The sequence below is a fragment of the Vipera ursinii genome, assembly GCF_947247035.1.
Source record: "Vipera ursinii genome assembly, chromosome: 12".
Taxonomy (NCBI): Eukaryota; Metazoa; Chordata; class Lepidosauria; order Squamata; family Viperidae; genus Vipera; species Vipera ursinii.
In genome coordinates, this window is record NC_139525.1 from 13,253,642 (window position 1) to 13,271,752 (window position 18,111).

Below are 18,111 nucleotides of genomic sequence, written 5' to 3' on the forward strand. Positions count from 1 at the left end.
TTCTTCTGCATCATGGCTAAGTCCAACAATGCTGGGAACAAACGTGATAGATAGATAGATAGATAGATAGATAGATAGATAGATAGATAGACAGACAGACAGACAGACAGACAGACAGACAGACAGACAGACAGACACAGACAGATCATAGATATAAAGAGAGAGATGATAGAGAGATGATAAATGACATATAGATAAAGAGAGATGACAGATAGATAGATAGATAGATAGATAGATAGACAGACAGACAGACAGACAGACAGACAGACAGACAGACAGACAGACAGACAATCCATTCGTCGATCCATCCGTCCGTCCGTCTGTCTATCTATCTATCATATTCTTACAAACTTTTGATGAGTCCCCTGTACCCAGATATTATTACTATTAGGTTCAGATTACTTATGCAGTTGGGATTCAAATCCTGATGACTGTCAGGACTAGTTCATGCAGTTTTTAATAAGATTTCCAGAAATGATTTACCATTGCCTTCTTCCTGGAATTGTCCAAGGTCACCTAAAACATCAGTCTCATGGTGTCCCAGTTTCTAGCCTGGTGATTTTATAACTACTAGACCCAACTGGGTTTGACATCTATATCTGTTTTATGGATGGATGGATGGATGGATGGATGGATGGATGGATGGATGGATTTTTCACCATCAAGTCACTGTTAACTCCTAGCGACCACGTAGGTCTATTCTCTCCATGATAATGTTCCTAAATTGCTTCTTCAGCTCTTCCAGTGCTGCCCCCCATCATCACTGTAACCGAATCTGTCCATCTTGTTGCCGGTCATCCTCATCTCTTTCCTTCCAACGTTTCCCGCATTAGGTCCTTCTCCAGAGGTCTACTGCGTCCGAAGTAGGAAAATGTGAGCCTGGCCATTGGTACCTTGAGTGAGAAGTCTTGAGTGAGAGAACTCTGGGTTGCTCTGTTTGATGATCCATTGCTTTGTTTTCTTGGCTGTTTGTGATCTTCTCAGGAGTCTTCTCCAACCTCAAAGCTGCCAGTAGGTATCTGGAGATTCTCGGTGACCTAGGTCATGGTTGTTCCAAACTGATGAAGCTTCTTGGCTGAGAAGCGAAACATCTTCCAGGAAAAACAAAGAAAGTCCAGTTGCCTTTTGAAAAAGGTGCTAATACTCTTCCTGTCCTGTATCTTCGAAGTCTAACTTTTGCTTCAGTAGAATACCATGGCTTGCATGATTCTGATGTTTGTAAGAATATACACATAGACCATTGTATATATCCTCATCTGTCTCTCTGTCTCTCTCTGTGTCTCTGTCTCTCTCTCTCTCTCTCTCTGTCTCTCTCTGTTTCTCTGTCTCTCTCACTGTCTGTCTGTCTGTCTGTCTCTCTCTCTGTCTCTCTGTCTGTCTCTCTCTCTCTCTCTCTCTCTCTCTCTCTCTCTCTCTCTCTCTCTCACACACACACACACACACACACACACACAACACAACACACACAGAGAGAGAGACAGAAATAGTCCACTCTGGAAATTCCAGTCTTTATCACAGCCAGGAATGCTGTAGAATGTGAAAGCATTAAGATCTTAAGACTTGGGCTTACTCAGTAACTGCTATATTTATAAACCATATGTTGCAAATCAGAGCTAACAGGGTTGCAAGACAGGATAAACATAATACAACGTGTACTGTTTCCAGTTCCAGAGAGCTGAATCTGTTACAGGTTTATCCCCAGGCTGAGTGGTGCTCAGTTCTCAGAAGGTAGTTTTAGTGATTTACTTAGCCTGAACTGCTAATGGAAAATCATTTTAAGTGACCTCCGGTTTAGTGAGTCTGGCAGACCAGGAAGTGGCTCCTTACAAGCTGATTCTACAGTCCTGAATATTCTCATCTGATGATCTCTCAGAGGGATTTGATATCTAAGTACCGTGGGTTAATAAAAAGTTATACCATTAATGTGAATTCTACAGTCGCGATCTCTCCATGCAATCTATCACCCCGTGATAAAATCAGTGTGGAAGAACCACACATAGCATCTATTTAAATCCCCGAAGAAAGTTAGAATTTAAATAAAGTAACCAACTTCTAGCTGTCTTGGTGGATTTTAAAAAGAAGGATTAGGATTCAGAAGACCGTTTACAAACAAGAAATTCCTTCCTGGATCCCAGTTACAGGTGGTTATCAACTGACAACCTGAATTGCAGTGACTAAGCAAGGCGGTGGTTAAATGACGCACAACCAATTTTATGATCTTTTTGCCATGGTTATGGGAATCACTGCAGTTGTTAAGTGAATCAAATGGTCACTAAATGAATCTGGCTTCCCCCATTGACTTTGCTTGCAGGATGTGGGCGGAGGATATTGCAAACGACACTTACTAGGCCCCAGGATGCTGCTGTACATGTTGTAACTAACACGAGGCTAACTAACGCAGGTAGTCCTCACCTTACGGCCACAACAGAGCCCCAAATTTCCTGTTGCTAAGTGAGACATTGGTTAAGTGGGTTTTGCCCCATTTCATGACCTTTCTTGCCACAGCTGGGAAGCGAATCACTGCAGTTTTTAAGTTGCGAACACGGTTGTGAAGGGAATCCGCTGACTTTGCCTGTCAGAAGGTCGCAAAGGGGGGGGGGTGTCACGTGATCCCGGGACGCTGCAACCATCATAAATGTAAGTCAGTTGCCGAGCGTCTGAATTTTGATCATGTGACCCTGAGAATGCTGCGAGGGTCGTCAGTGTGAACAACGGTCATAAGTCGCTCTTTTCTGTGTCATCGTAACTTTGAATGGTCGCTAAACGAACTGTCGTCAGTCAAGGGCTAGCTGCATTTGTTCACTGGCTGGTGTGTCAGAGGATGAGAATTGCATCTCGATAAACTGGATTTCCGTACTGACCGTAAATGAAGAGACGCCAAGGCTTGATCCAGTTCGCTGTGCTCCAGATTTCTGTTCAGAAGCCCCTTCCTTGGTTGGCACACTTATCTGGGATCTAGTGAAATCCATTGATCCTGCTTGCTCCGGGTCTCCCCATTTTTATTACGCAGCTTACTTATATTAAGAGTATGTCAACACTGCCCAATACTGGAAAAATGAAAACTTACCAACTGAAGAGATCTTAATGAAGAAAATTTTAGAGTATGCAAGAAATGGATAGATTAACCTTAGAGATTAAAGAGAAAGGGGATTCAATTTATTTTAAAAGATGGGATAAATTTTAGCAACGGTTGGGAAAATGAACTAGCCAGAAATGAATGTGACATGTTATTTTGAATATCTATTAGTCAGGAGAATGATATGTATTGACCAACTGATACCGCTTAGGATTATCGTTTAGCATATACATTACAGCTATTTACTATTATATTAATTAGCATTAACTGAACATATCTACCCAGACAATAGTCTGTTTGCTAAAGCTTGAAAATGTTTACTGGGGGGGCAACCCCAATGTTGTTCCCAATCCCGTCCCAACCCCAATCCCGATCCTAACCCTAACCCCGAACCTTAATCCCTATCCTGGTCCTACACACACACACACACACACACACACACACACACACACACACACACACACACACACACATATATATATATATATATATATATATATATATATATATATATATATATATATATATGAGTATGTGAACACTGTGTTAAAAACATCTTCTGCCCCCTCCCCTTTCAACCTCATTCTCATTCAGTTTGTGGGGGTGGGGGTGGGGAGAATGAAAAGCAGCAACCTTCATCTCTTCTTTCACCCAGAGAAGAAAAGAAAAGAAAATTGCGGAGAGATTCTCACGAACCTGAGACAAGGGGCCTAGTGGCAAGAGGTCAGCATCCTGTTCTCTAGCGTGCAGAAGTCTCTTTGCCGGAAGTCCACATCTGGGGAATTGAATTCGAGGTTTCCACTCCAGGTAGGTGATTTTTCTACTCTTCCATGAAGAGATCTTTCATTTATGATTAAGGCGCACACAGAATGTTGATTGTTCAGGCACAGGTAAATACTCCCAGTTTATGCAAGGGATTGCCCTATGTTGCCTTTATTTAAAAGAGCACCTCAAGTACATTTGTTTTCCTCCCTCCCTCCCTCCCTTTTACTTCCTTTCCTCTTTCCTTTCTCCTTTCTTCTTCCCTCCCTCCCTTTCTCTCCCTCCTTCCTCCCTTTCTATCCTTCCTTCCTTCCTCCTTTTCTCTATTCCTCTCCCCACCTTCCTTCCATCCATCCTTCCTCTCACTTTTTCCTCCCTTCCTTCCTTCCCTCCCTCCGTCCCTTTTACTTCCTTTCCTCTTTCTTTTCTCCTTTCTTCTTCCCTCCCTCCCTTTCTATCCCTCCTTCCTCCCTTTCTATCCTTCCTTCCTTCCTCCTTTTCTCTATTCCTCTCCCCACCTTCTTCCATCCATCCTTCCTCTCACTTTCTCCTTCCTTCCTTCCTTCCTTCCTTCCTTCCTTCCTTCCTTCCTTCCCTCCCTCCCTCCCTCCCTCTATTCCCTCCTCCTCTTCTATTTTCTTCCTTCCTTCCTTTTTCCCTCCTCCCCCCCCCTTCCTCTGCAGACACGAGAGAAGTGGACTGGCAGTCTCCTTGACTCAAGACAACCAATGCTGGAATGGCCAGTGACTCGGTGCTCCAATGTGCGATCGCAATCCTTGAAAAATCGCCATTCAGATTTTGGGCCGCTCAAGTCAATGGCTCACCCTTTGACGCTTTCCCCCTCCGCCCAGACCAAGCAGAGTAGGAAGGCTTTTGTGGGGAAACAGTTTCATCCTTCCACCGACAGCTACATGAGTCTCCAGTTGGAGCAGGACAGACTCAGCCTTTGCTACACCAACCGGACCTTCCAAGAGGTCCTTCTGCCTGCCAGCCTGGCCTGAATGGCTGGCCAGTTCAGATAGCTTCAGAGTCCATGACCAGCTCACTGCTCATCATTGTGCATCTGAAGGGCCAGCGTTTAGACTGGCATGTGGGACATCAAGGAGAAGATGCTGGATCTCAGTTTTCTGACCGAGGAAGAGTATGGCAAGCTGATGCGAGTGCTGCAGAGGGATGCAGAGCTCAAGAAAAAGGACAGTGATCGGATCAGGTAAGTAGGGGGAACCTGTTGACAGTGCATCCAAGATACAAGATTATCTTTACCAGATGGTAGCAGAACTGGGAATTCTCCTTTTGAGAAATCAGAGAGTTTATTTCTCCCCCTAGAGCGGTGTTTGCTAACCTTGGCCACTTTAAGAGGGATGGAATTCAACTCCCAGAATTCCCCAGCCAGCCATGATCTTGAGCTTACAGGTCTTTAACATGGAGTCTGACGGTGTGTTTCTTTGGCACATTTTCGGTGAAAGATGTTCGTCAAATATCGAGCTCTGGCACGTGGTTTTTTGTTTTTGCTCTGATCTTCTGCTTAGGCGGTTGCAAGGTTCGCTGAAGGATGAAAAGAAAAAGAAGTTTGTGACGGGCGAATGGTTCCATGAAGCGAAGGCCCAGCGCTTCCGAGAGGATTTAGAAGGCCCCGATCTACTCCGAGCTTCAATTAGAAAGAGAAACAGCAATTCTGACTGTGAGTGTTGAAGCATTTTGATGGCTAGACAGACATTCAGGTCACACTCAGTCTGAGGCTCCATCCACTCTTCCCTGTTCTCAGAAACCTGGTTCAAATTTTGTTTCTGATTCAGCTCAAGGGGGAAACACTAGCCATGATTCCCACCATAACAGGGTACTGGTAGGCCTCAACCTACGACAGTTCGTTTGGTGGGCATTCAAAGTTACAACGGCACTGAAAAAGGTGGCTTGTGACGGTTTTTCAGACTTGCGTCATCCCCATGATCACATAATCAAAATTCAGACACTTGGCAACCGACTTATATTTTTGACAGTTGCCGTGTCTGGGATCCCCTTTTTGCGGCCTTCTGACAAGCCGTATCAATCGGGAAACCTGTGTCACTTAACAACCATGCTACTGACTTAGCAATTGCAGTGATTCACTTGACAATTGTGGAAAGAAAGGTTGTAAAATGGGGCACAACTCCTTTAATAAACATCTCACTTGGCCACAAAAATGTTGGGCTCCACTGTGGTCGTAACTCAAGAACGCTCTGTAAACAATGGCTCACTTGCTGTTCTGTAGCCTGATTATGAGGACTCTTGGCTAGACTGGAAACTCAGATATGAGAAACCACGGCTGGATTCCAGCCTACAGAACTTGTGAGCCAAAACCCAAAACTGAGCACATCTTGATGAGATGAGATGAGATGAGATGAGATGAGATGAGATGAGATAGGGTAGGGTAGGGTAGGGTAGGGTAGGGTAGGGTAGGGTAGGGTAGGATAGGATAGGATAGGATAGGATAGGATAGGATAGGATAGGATAGGATAGGATAGGATAGGATAGGATAGGATAGGATAGGATAGGATAGGATGAGATGAGGTCACATGAGGTGAGGTGAGACGAGATGACAAGACAGGACAGGACAGGACAGGACAGGACAGGACAAGACAGGACAGAACAAGACAAGACAAGACAAGACAAGACAAGACAAGACAAGACAAGACAAGACAAGACAAGACAAGACAAGACAAGATAAGAAGGCAAGACAAGACAAGACAAGACAAGACAAAATAAGATTTATTGTCATTTTTTACTATGAGCACACTGGCCCCTTTAAAAATGAAGTTCTGTTGCTTGTTCTCAAAGAAAATATATATTCACCCATACACATACATGACACATACACAGGCTACACACACACACACACACATAAATATCACTGTCCATTTTGATATTTATGGGGTATTCTTTTCATTAAGAGCTTATAAGATCTAAGACAGTGGTTCTCATCTTGTGGCCTGTGAACCCTGGGGAGGGGAGGGGAGGGCACAGGGTCATCACAGAGGGTCCATGAAGGCTTGAAGACATGTTATGATTTAAAATAAATCTTGAGTTAAGTTTTTTGGGGGGGCTGTGGCCATGGTCCGTGGCCATGAAAGGTATTTAAAGGGGGTCCTTGGTGAAAAAAAGATTGAGAATCCACTGATCTCAGAAGCTAATGGCTGGACAGGTTCATAAGCTTTGACAATGCTTGGGGCACTTCAGTTTGGGAGGAAAACAGCACAAAGCAAGGAGGTCCCTGTAAAAGAAGGAGATTCTGACTCAGAGCAAAGGAGTGGGGTCTCCCACATTGTTTGTGAGACGCGGTGACACAAACACCACCCAGAGTGAATTCTCATCACTCTGTGTCTCTATATCAAAAGAAAACGATCTAGGGAAGCTACTTGTGTTGGTTGGTTGGTTGCTTTCTTTGTATATGCCTTCTACTGTGTACGCCTGGTAAAGGGAAACAATAGTAATGAAGGCTCACCCTCTTTCCAATAAAAACATTTACATTTACACCCTTTGCCTCAAAATGCATGGCAGAATAAATCCAGCTCGGCAGTTTTACAAACTCCTCGGTTAAATCTCTTGCCAGCAAGAGTTTGGCTCTGGGTTACTGGGGCAGTTGCCTGGCATGATCAAGTTAAGAAACCAATCAAGTCTTGCTCCGGATATTACCTTGAGCAGACATGATTGGAAAATGGAAAGTGACCTTCCTGGAAGGCATCTGAAGATAAGTGAGAAGACATTTTTTTCCCCCTTTCTTAAGGGACTTTCTGACTTTTTCTTCCGTTTCCTCTTAAATCCACATGTTCTCTCCTCACGTGCAGGAAAGCTAAATCTACGTGCTTTCTGTTTTTCACGTTCTTTGACCTTATTCCCCCCAAGGCACCGATAATTTTTCTTCCTTTGCCTGGAGTTATCTTGCCAACCACCCCAATAAAGGACTGAAAGATACAAATTGAACTGACCGTAAAGTGGCCTTGGATAAAACACAGCCGGCTAAATTCACACAGCACCTACGCCTAAGCCATAAAATGTTCTGAAAATCTAGGGGCAACGTTCACTTAGCAGCCATTTCACCTAGCAACCCAACGTTTGAACTCCATTGTGGCTGTAAGTTGAGGACCACCTGTCATCAATTTTGATGCCCCCCCCCACTCTGATAGCTTGACTGATATCAATCTTGCTGTCGCTTTTAAATTTGGGGAGGGGTAAGTTCTGGCTCACCTCCCAAAGTAACACGAACCATTTCTCTGTTCTAAAATTCCCTGAAACGAAGACTTGGTAAAAAGTTTTAAGTGAAATATAAAAAAATATGTTGGCAACATAATGGTTTGATAGATAAACAAGAATCAGTTAATATGGGAAGGACATTTCAACCCCCACAGTGGATGAAGGGCTGCAAAAGTTGCCGGAGTTAGCAGAGATGGCTAAATTGACTGCTTTGATCAAAGAAAGAAAAAAACAAATCCCTTTTTTTATAATAATGGTTTTATTGGCTTGTCAAAATATAAAATACTATGAGAATTTTTTTAAAAAATAGAAAACCTGAAGAAGGGGGAGGGAAAAGGAAAAAGATAGTATAAAAAGGAAAAAGAAAAGAAAAAAAAGGCACCAACTTCTGACGCTCTTTAGCACAGTAGAAGATAACAACATTGCAATCGCCACTTTTTACTTTTACACAACAGTTATGTACAAACCATTTCTATAACAATAAAGGTAAAGGTTCCCCCACACACGTGTGCTAGTTGTTTACGACTCTAGGGGCCGGTGCTGCTCATCTCCGTTTCAAAGCCGAAGAGCCAGCGCTTGTCCGAGGACATCTCCGTGGTCATGTGGCCGGCATGACTAGACACCAAAGGCGCACGGAGCACTGTTACCTTCCCACCGGAGTGGTCCCTATTTTTCTACTAGCATTTTTTACGTGCTTTCGAACTGCTAGGTTGGCAGAAGCTGGGACGAGTAACAGGCGCTCACTCTGCTATGCGGCACTCGGGATTCGACCCGCCAAACTGCCGACCTTCTGATCGACAAGCTCAGCGTCCTAACCCACTGAGCCACCACGTCCCTTCTCTATAACAATAAACCTGTCTAATTAGCAAAAACAAAACCAACACAGATACTTATGGTTTCTATTTGGAAACTGCTTCGGGACTTTGTGCTTGAGGTGGGGGAAAAAATGAAGCTTTGATTTTGGGTTTTACTGACTAGATCAGGGGTAGGCCACCTCGGCTCTTTTACGACTCGTGGACTTCAACTCCCAGAATTCCTGAGCCAGCCACGCTGAGGGGAAAGGGAGAGGTTCCCAAGCTGAGCCACGCTGGCTCAGGAATTCTGGGAGTTGAAGTCCACAAGTCATAAAGTGGCCTAGGCCTAGGACAGGGGTAGGCAGCCTCGGCTCTTTTACGACTCGTGGACTTCAACTCCCAGAATTCCTGAGCCAGCCACGCTGAGGGGAAAGGGAGAGGTTTCCAAGCTGAGCCAAGCTGGCTCAGGAATTCTGGGAGTTGAAGTCCACGAGTCATCAAAGAGCCAAGGTTGCCTACCCTTGGACTAGATAGATTTGCTGTAATAGAAATGACTACTTTATACCATTATATAAAAGTAAAAAGTTGAGGTTTGATGTTAGTTTTATTCTACTGCACCAGAGGGAGTCAGAAGTCAACGCCATTTTTTTGTCTCCCTTCTTTTCTCGACTTCTCCTTTCCCCTTTCCCTCCCTTATTTTTCCTACTGTTTGCTTTCATATTTTTGTATTTTATATTATAAACTAATAAAAAACTGTAAACTGTAAAAAAAAAGAATCAGTTATGTGAAATTAAAACAGCAGATAAAGCTAACTGCTGGACCAATTCTAACTCTATCCTGGGTAGCTGGTTCTTGGTTTACAATTGTATGTAGATTTAGTGTGCGTTTTAGAGCTTTATTTAGAATCTTACACATTTACCTACATTCATTTCATGTATCAAAAAATATAATGCAAATAACCACCACCACTTGCCGGTTGGTTGGCTCTGTTTTATTGGTGATACCCGGGTTCAAACTCAACTGATAGATCCATGTTTTGCATTTGAGACGACCCTAACTAATGTTGACATGGCACTTGAATAGAACAGGGTTTCCCAACCTTAGGAACTTGAAGATGCGTGGACTTCAACTCCCAGAATTCCCCAGCCAGCTATGCTGGCTGGGGAATTCTGGGAGTTGAAGTCCACGCATCTTCAAGTTCCTAAGGTTGGGAAACGCTGGAATAGAAAATATAAAGCCACATCAACCTGAATTTGTCGGAGCTTATATAACTCTGAAATTCTTATGTTTATCAGGACTCTGTTTTCAACCAGATAGTAAGTTGGTGAAGAGATTTTAAAAGGTGGACCTTTAACCAAACAAAGAACCCAGCCAGAGAAACAGGTTGGACAAGTGTTGAGTTCACAATGTTATTTATAAGAACACCAAAGTTTCTCCTTCCAAGTCATTGTTTTCTTAGGCTTGTATTGAAAACCACCTTTTACATTTTTTAAGGCTCAAGAACAGCTTTCTATATGTCAGATAGACAATTTCCAGTAAAGAGAAATCCAAAAATGAATTGCTTGAATATTAAGAACGATTAGATGAGATGGAGGAATCTTTTTGTTTTGAAATACTGTATTCCTTAAAAGAAAAATTGCAGTAGTTTAGTTTTTAGTTTTAGTTTTATTAAATTTTTATACCGCCCTTCTCCCAAGGGACTCAGGGCGGTGAACAGGGCATATGATAAAAGTACAAAACTACAAAAGTTAAAATAGAATTAAATTAATGCCCAAGATAAAACAATAAAATATACAAATATTTAAAACCCAAATTAACTCCCCATCAGGCCAGGCCAGCTTGTTCAAACAGGTGGGTCTTTAACCCGCGCCGGAAGGAGCGGAGATCCGGTGCCATCCGGAGCTCCACCGGCAGTTGATTCCACAAAGCCGGGGCGCCCACAGAGAAGGCCCTCCCCCTGGGGGCCACCAGCCGGCATTCTCTGACTGGAGGCACCCTGAGGAGGCCCTCTCTGTGGGAACGCACAGGGCGGAGGGGAGTTGACGCCGGCAGCAGGTGGTCCCCGAGGTATTCCGGACCCATGCCATGTAGGGACTTAAAAACCATCACTAAGACCTTGAACCTCACCCGGAAGACAACTGGTAACCAATGTAGTAAAAAGGGAACGTTACGAATTCTTACGAACTGAATGGCATGAACAAGTTTAGACAAGTTACTCTTATCCTTGCTCTTTTGTCTTAGATTTACAAAGGAAGGGTGGCTGCATGGGTCTCTTCCTAGTTTAAGATCTAAGGTGATCTTGAGTGTTGCTGCCAGACTGGCCAAAAATTGTGAGGATCTTGATCAGAGATCGGTGTTTCTCAATATCAGCAACTTTTAAGATGAACTAAAGAGAAATTTCCTGACAGTGAGAAGAATCAGTGGAACGGCTTGCCTTCAGAAGTTGTGGGTGCTCCATCACTGGAGGTTTTCAAGAAAAGATTGGGAAACTGTTTGACTGAGATGGTATAAGGCAGGGGTAGACAACCTCGGCTCTTTTATGACTCATGGACTTCAACTCCCAGGATTCCTGAATGGACTTCAACTCCCAGGATTCCTGAGTCAGCATAGCTGACTCAGGAATTCTGGGAGTTGAAGTCCATGAGTCATAAAAGAGCCGAGGTTGCCTACCCCTGGTATAGGGTCTCCTCCTCAAGCAGGGGATTGGACTAGAAGACCTCCAAGGTCCCTCCCAACTCTGTTGCTCCATGTTCTGTTGCACCCGATCTTGCCCCCTACCCATGTGATGCTTGAAATGAAACTTCCTTTGGCAGTTCAGTCCTAACAGATGAGTTTGAAACTCTAAGGCTTCATTTACCACCACCCCCAGCACTCTGCACGCTCTCTGCACAATTTACCTGGCCTGCATTATTTTCCTTTCGACTAGCAGAGCAAAAAGGAATTTTTTTAAAAAATGATTGTGTTCTTCTCTGCCAGAGCGAACAAGCACAGGGCATCTCCTTTTATGAGCCCTCACTCAGTCACCTCCTCTGTTTGCCAAGTTCAAATAACTTGGGTTTCAAACAGGAAGTTGCTGGCTTAATATCCTGCAGCAGATTAACTCTGTTGACAGACACAGTTCTGCCTTGTTTAGCTTTGATCTGGATTGGTTATTTGGCCTCCTGAAAAAAAAAAGCCAAACTCGATCTCCGTGTAGGGTTTAAATAGGTGTTGAGGTGCTGAGTTTTGATAGAGTTTGCTGTTGTCAGTATCCTACCCATTGCCCATTTTCTCTTGGGCTGCATGTGCTAAATTTCTCTACTTTGGCTATGGCCCTGACAAGCCTTCACTCTGGCTAGCTTTAAACAGCCAAACATAACCAGCATTTGTGGAGACTGGGGTGAATTTCCAAGTACAAGAAGATGGTAGATATTAAAAGTTTTGCTCTCTCAGTGCAGAGCAACCAAACACAAAATTATAGATTTTAACCCTCATGTTTTTTTTCCTTTGTTAAATTTCTGCAACATGAATTCTGGGGATTTTTTTTAATTAAAACAAAATGTCAGAATAGAACAGGAAAACTTACAAAATTGTAAAAAAAAACACCTTAAGGGAAAGAAACATTGGGATTGTGCATACATCTATATACATATAAACACAGGCAATCCTACAAAAATAAATATTTTAAATATCCATGCTCATCCAATCTTTTTTTGCCAAAGACTGCATTTGTATAATTGTTACCTTTTAGGAAAACTATTTAAAAATAGCTACTATGATTATTTAATTTGGGGGTGTCCAACTTGATGTAGCTGGCTTGGGAATTCTGGGAGTTGAAGTCTTCAAGTTGCCACGGTTGGACACCTCTGATCAGAATAGAATAGAATAGAATAGAATAGAATAGAATAGAATAGAATAGAATAGAATAGAATAGAATAGAATAGAATAGAATAGAATAGAATAGAATAGAATAGAATAGAATAGAATCTGAAAGGGACCTTGGAGATCTTCTAGTCCAGTCCCCTGCTCAAGCAGGAGAACCCATACCATCTCAGACAGGTGAATGTCTAGTCTCTTCTTAAAAATCTCCAGTGATGGAGCGCCCACAATTTCTGGGGGTAAGCTGTTCCACTGGTTGATTGTCCCCACTGTCAGGAAGCTTCTCCTTAATTCCAGGTTGCTTCTCTCTTTGATCAGTTCCCAACCATTGTTTCTCGTCCTTCCCTCTGGTGCTCTGGTGAACAACCTGATCCCCTCTTCCTTGTGGCAGCCCCTCAAATCCTGGAACACTGCTATCATGTCTCCCCTATTTCTTCTTTTCTTTAGACTAGCCAAATCCAAGTCCCGTAGCCATTCTTCGTATGTTTTGGTCTCAGGCCTTTGATCATCTTAGTTGATCTTCTCTGGATTTTTTCCAAACTCTCAACATCTTTCTTGTAATACGGTGACCAAAATTTAAGAAATCATTGTTGAAGTTTACAAAATTTCTTCTTTTGTGAGGTCAGCTTTTCAGCCAAAACAGTTTCACCAAAGCAAGAATGTTTTGTGGTACGAGGCTTGGCTACTAGCAACTTAGCCTGGCTCCAAATTCTTCTTTGTATCACTTTATGCATAGGCAGATGGATGGATGGATGGATGGATGGATGGATGCAAATACAATTTGCATTTGCTATTAGGCAGTGTGGACAATAAACTAAGAGCAAGATTCATTCAGAAAGAATATTTTTCTCAGTTCTTTGAAAACATTCAGTGAGGTGTCACCCCTAAAGTTGTTGATATGTACCAAGCGACTTGCAACACTGGCAGTTCCATTTTTGGAAGATTGCAATTAATTTTGGTGCAATTTCACAGGAATGTAATCCTGCCTTTAGGTCAAGGCCTGGTGGCTGGTTGAAATAACTTTAATGGGGATTTTTCCAGCAATGATGATGATGATGATAACATGGTGACGAAGAGATGATGATGATGATGATGATGATGATGATGATGATGATGATATGACAGTGATGATGATACGATGATGCAGATGCAGTGATGATGATGATGGTGATGAAGATAGGATGATGTCAAAAGGATGATGTACTGTATAAATAATGAGGGGCGACTGAGTTTCTAGTGTTCTGGTATTCCTCAGCTACAGTAACTGACTTTGGGCCAGTCCCTCCCTCTCATCTCAAGATCCAGCAAGGTGAAGGTGGTAGAGTAGGAATAGAAAGACCTAAGGCTAGTCCTTCTCCCCATCCGCTCCTCCTCCTCAGCCTATCCCATAAGGCAAAAAGTGACTGCAATGTACATTATCTGAAGCTTTGGAACGAAAAGGCAACATAAAAAGCAAAACTAAACTGTGCTAGCGTTGTCAACTTGCATCCTGGTAACACAACGTGTTGTCATTTTGCACACCCAGCTCTCGCCCATGAGTTCAGCTCCATGCTGCTTCCTGGCATGATCAGATTCATTTCTGGTGGGTGGGGGAAACAACACCATTCCAAAACCATTCCAACCACTGTTGATTCAAGAACCTTTCAACGCTGCTGAATTACCATAGCGTGGCTGATTGTTCTTCATTATTAATTGCCCCTCGTCTTATTGCAGGGAGGGCCAAGGAATTTCCAAATGTAGCATTCTTAGAAAACAGATGTTGGCTTTTCTCAACAGGTACCGATAATGAATTCCTCCCCCAAATCGTGGAAGGTGGACAGGCAGCTGTTTCGTCTTCGCCTCCCTCAGAAGAAGGAAGGTAATCCTTAAACGCAAGTTGAAAGCACTAACCTAAGGGTGTGTTCCTTGCTTAGCTGTGAACCTCTTATTACTAATAGATGACATTTATAGCCTGCTTTTTCTCCAACAAAGCCCTTATTTATTTATTTATTTATTTATTTATTTATTTATTTATTTATTTATTTTGGATGAGCATGGGCAAAATATAGGAGCTTCAGATGGAAGCTGAGGGCAAAAACTAGGCAAATCCAAGAAAATTGGAGATAGAGTGGGTCAGCGGGCTTAGGAAGAGAAAGAAAAAGTGTGACATCATAATAGCATCTGTTGTGGCACCTGCCTTATGGAACAACCTTTCCTGCTGATCCTTGGACAGCTACAACTCCGCTGCTGTTCTAGAAGGCCTTGCTTTTCTCCCAAGCATTAGGACCGAGATGTTAATGGAATCTGGCATGTGAGCGGACTTGCTTTCTGCTGTTGAAGATTTCTTGGTTTCAGGCTGTTGGAAAAGGTTTAGAGTCATCTTGACTGGGTTTTTCATCCATTGTTGCTTTTACTGTATTTTTATTTTTTTTCCACGTCTGTAATTTTCGGTCCTCCACTGGAGTTCAAATGCAACATGCATCCTTTCTTGATAACCCAGCACCAAGAGTTACCTTGGTTAAGAAGAGTGGTTACATCAATGTCCTTCAATCCATCCATCCATCCATCCATCCATCCATCCATCCATCCATCCATAAATCTTGAGAGGATTCTTGGGATATGGGGGCAGCCTGGGAAAAACTGCAGAATTGGGTTAGATAGAAGGAGACCTTCAGACCAAGTCAGGACGATTGTTTTGGTGCAAGAGAAGAATAGGAAATGAAGGCAAGATGGTGGGGAGCTTTCAGTAGCGTGAGCAAAGCTTTTGCGATGAGAAATGCAGGCTCAGCGTGAGAAGTGAAGGAGGAAGATGCTCTGCTGATGGGATTCAGGGGCCCTCAGTAGCTCAGGTGCAAACTTGGAGGCTGCATTACACGGTGATTAATTTTAACCTTGGTCTGGCTAACATTGGGTTCCTTGTATTGTGCGAATCCAGAAAATCCAGTCCTTCACCATCCCAGCTCAGTGTACTGCAGGAATGCAGTTGTTTGTCTATTTATATACTAAATCAGAGTTATTTTAAAACCTTTTGCAGGAATTGCCAAGATATCTTTATCCTGTTAAGGTTTGGCAACATATCAAGCTGTGTTTCCCCCCCCCCCCCAAATGTGATTCAGCAAAAGTCTTTTGTTTTGCATGCTGCTTTCGAAGTGGAGGTTGGGAGAGTTCAGTTTTGACATTGTTGGTGTTAGGCTATCAAGAAAGGAGGCATTTTACATTTAAGCACCAGCGGGAATGGGTTCCTTTTGTATTGTATTTTTAATTGTCCCTCTCTTCCGGACTTTTCCCAGTGAGATTGTTGAAGTCCATTGCACAACCAAGTTTGAAATTCTAGAGACTGGGCAAGAATTAAAACCTGCCCTGTTAAAGCCTCATTGCAAAAATAGGCACTATTTGTTCTTTAAACTGGCAGGTAAAACCACAGCTGTCAATTCCGGCCGTGGTTTTGTTGACTGCAAAAAGAAAGCTTGTAAAGCCAGCTTGCAAAAGAAAAGCTAATAATAAATCTTTCCAGCTGAAATGCTGGAACACTTTCATGCAGTTTGCTAGATTATTTATCTAGGAACCGAACAGCTTTGTGTTTCCTAGCAGTTCATTTGCCAAGAAACTAGATGGGGGGGGGGAACTGAGCATTTTGCAATTCAATACATCAAACATATAGATTTGCTTTTGGATCAGATTCTGGTTTAAATGGGGCTGACGTCTGGAGCACTTGGCTTCTCCTATATTTCAAATATTAAATTAATTTCCCATTTACTACAGGAAACTTTTTCAAGATGCTTGCATCTTGCAGCTGGGTTTACAATTCCAGCCCTGCTTTGCTTCAGTAGAACTGTTTTTATAAACCAACCTTAGTTAAGTCTTCACCCAGCTACACATCATGGTCTATACAGCACTTCTGCACAAAAGACTAAAGTTAAAGCAAGCAGCCATCACTGTTGCCTGAATGTTGCCCATATATGTATGAATAAGCAGATATGGAAGAGAAATGTAGGGTTGCAATGGTATAAAATAGCCTTTTCTGGCTTGGAAATTACAGATTTCTTGCTTATGCATTCCCCAGCACTTTAAAATTTAAATTTTAAAATTAAAAATTAACTTTTAAAAATATTTTTAAAAAAACACTTTAAGAAATATTTTTTTAAAAAAGTAAAATTTAAAATTCCCAGCATTTTAAAATCAATCCATGGTCCTGCACTTGAATGCATTTTAACTTGTCTGCTATGCTTGTATGGCCTGGATTTAACACCATGCTGACCAATGCTTTTTTTTATCTCCTTTCCTTCTCCCCCAGAAGCCCCCTTTAAACTTATATCCAACTAACAATGGTATATATCATGGTGTGTAACAATGGCACAATCTTCTTTTTAAATATCAGTTCTTTTTTACGGGGACGTGCTATAAAACCGTTCATTTCCGTGGTTCAAAGAATTCCTCCATGTTTTTTAGACTTGGCCAAACTTTTCTAAGAGGACAGAAGCTGGCTGGGGAATTCTGGGAGTTGAAGTCCAGAAGTCTTAATGTTACCACGTTTGGAGACCCCTGATTTAGGTTCTGCCAAACTGAATATGACTAGAAACTCCTTCACTCTATGGTGCTTCTTATCTATCAGAACAGTGGGAGAAACCATGAGAAGTAGCAACATGAGACCGCCTGTGTCCAGAAGCAACATCGTTTCTCTCATGTCTCAAGTTCTGGGTCTTCTGATGAAATATTGTTCTGTCTCTACAGGTTGTATGAAGCTGGTTTGAATTCTACAGAAGGGCAACTCAAGTCAAAGCCAAGAGAGAAATTGTTGGCCCGGCCTTCCTCTTTAGAAAAGGTAGTAAAAATAAAAAATAAAAACCAAGGAAGTAGCATGGAACTTGATCTCAAGAAACTTAGGTCTTGTTAGATATGTCCTCCACCTGAATCTCAACCTCATAGAGAGGGAACTGGGGATGGGGAAGCTCCACCTCATTCGCCGGAAGCCTGAAACAAAGGTACAGACATCAGAATACAAAATGTCAGATTTGGAAGGGACCTTGGAGGTCTTCTAGTCCAACCCTCTACTCAATCTGAGAGGCTGCCACAAGGCAGAGGGTGCCAGGTTGTTCACCAAAGCACCAGAGGGAAGGATGAGAAATAATGGTTGGAAACTGACCAAAGAGAGAAGCAACCTGGAATTAAGGAGAAACTTCCTGGCAGTGAGGGCAATTAACCAGTGGAACAGCTTTGCCTTCAAAAATCATGGATGCTCCATTACTGGAAATTTTTAAGAAGAGGCTAGACATTCACCTGTCCGAGACAGTATAGTTTCTCCTGCTTGAGCAGGGGGCTGGACTAGAAGACCTCCAAGATCCCTTCCAACTATTCTATTCTATTCTATTCTATTCTATTCTATTCTATTCTATTCTATTCTATTCTATTCTATTC

The 18,111-nt window shown here is 42.6% G+C and overlaps 1 protein-coding gene across 4 annotated transcripts in view; it reads left to right on the forward strand.

Annotated features, from left to right (window-relative positions):
* Window positions 1-18,111, forward strand: part of LOC310646029 (synaptotagmin-like protein 2) — a 49,823-nt gene that overhangs the window by 15,209 nt on the left and 16,503 nt on the right. For 3 of the 4 annotated variants that reach the window (XM_083372200.1, XM_083372203.1, XM_083372202.1), the window contains exons 2-6: window positions 3,732-3,883; window positions 4,522-5,048; window positions 5,368-5,519; window positions 14,494-14,575; window positions 17,428-17,518. In XM_083372200.1, coding sequence (XP_083228326.1) covers window positions 4,927-5,048; window positions 5,368-5,519; window positions 14,494-14,575; window positions 17,428-17,518 — 447 coding nt within the window. In that variant the 5' untranslated portion in view covers window positions 3,732-3,883; window positions 4,522-4,926. The remainder of the gene's footprint in view (window positions 1-3,731; window positions 3,884-4,521; window positions 5,049-5,367; window positions 5,520-14,493; window positions 14,576-17,427; window positions 17,519-18,111) is intronic. The other variant, XM_083372201.1, reaches the window with a different exon arrangement.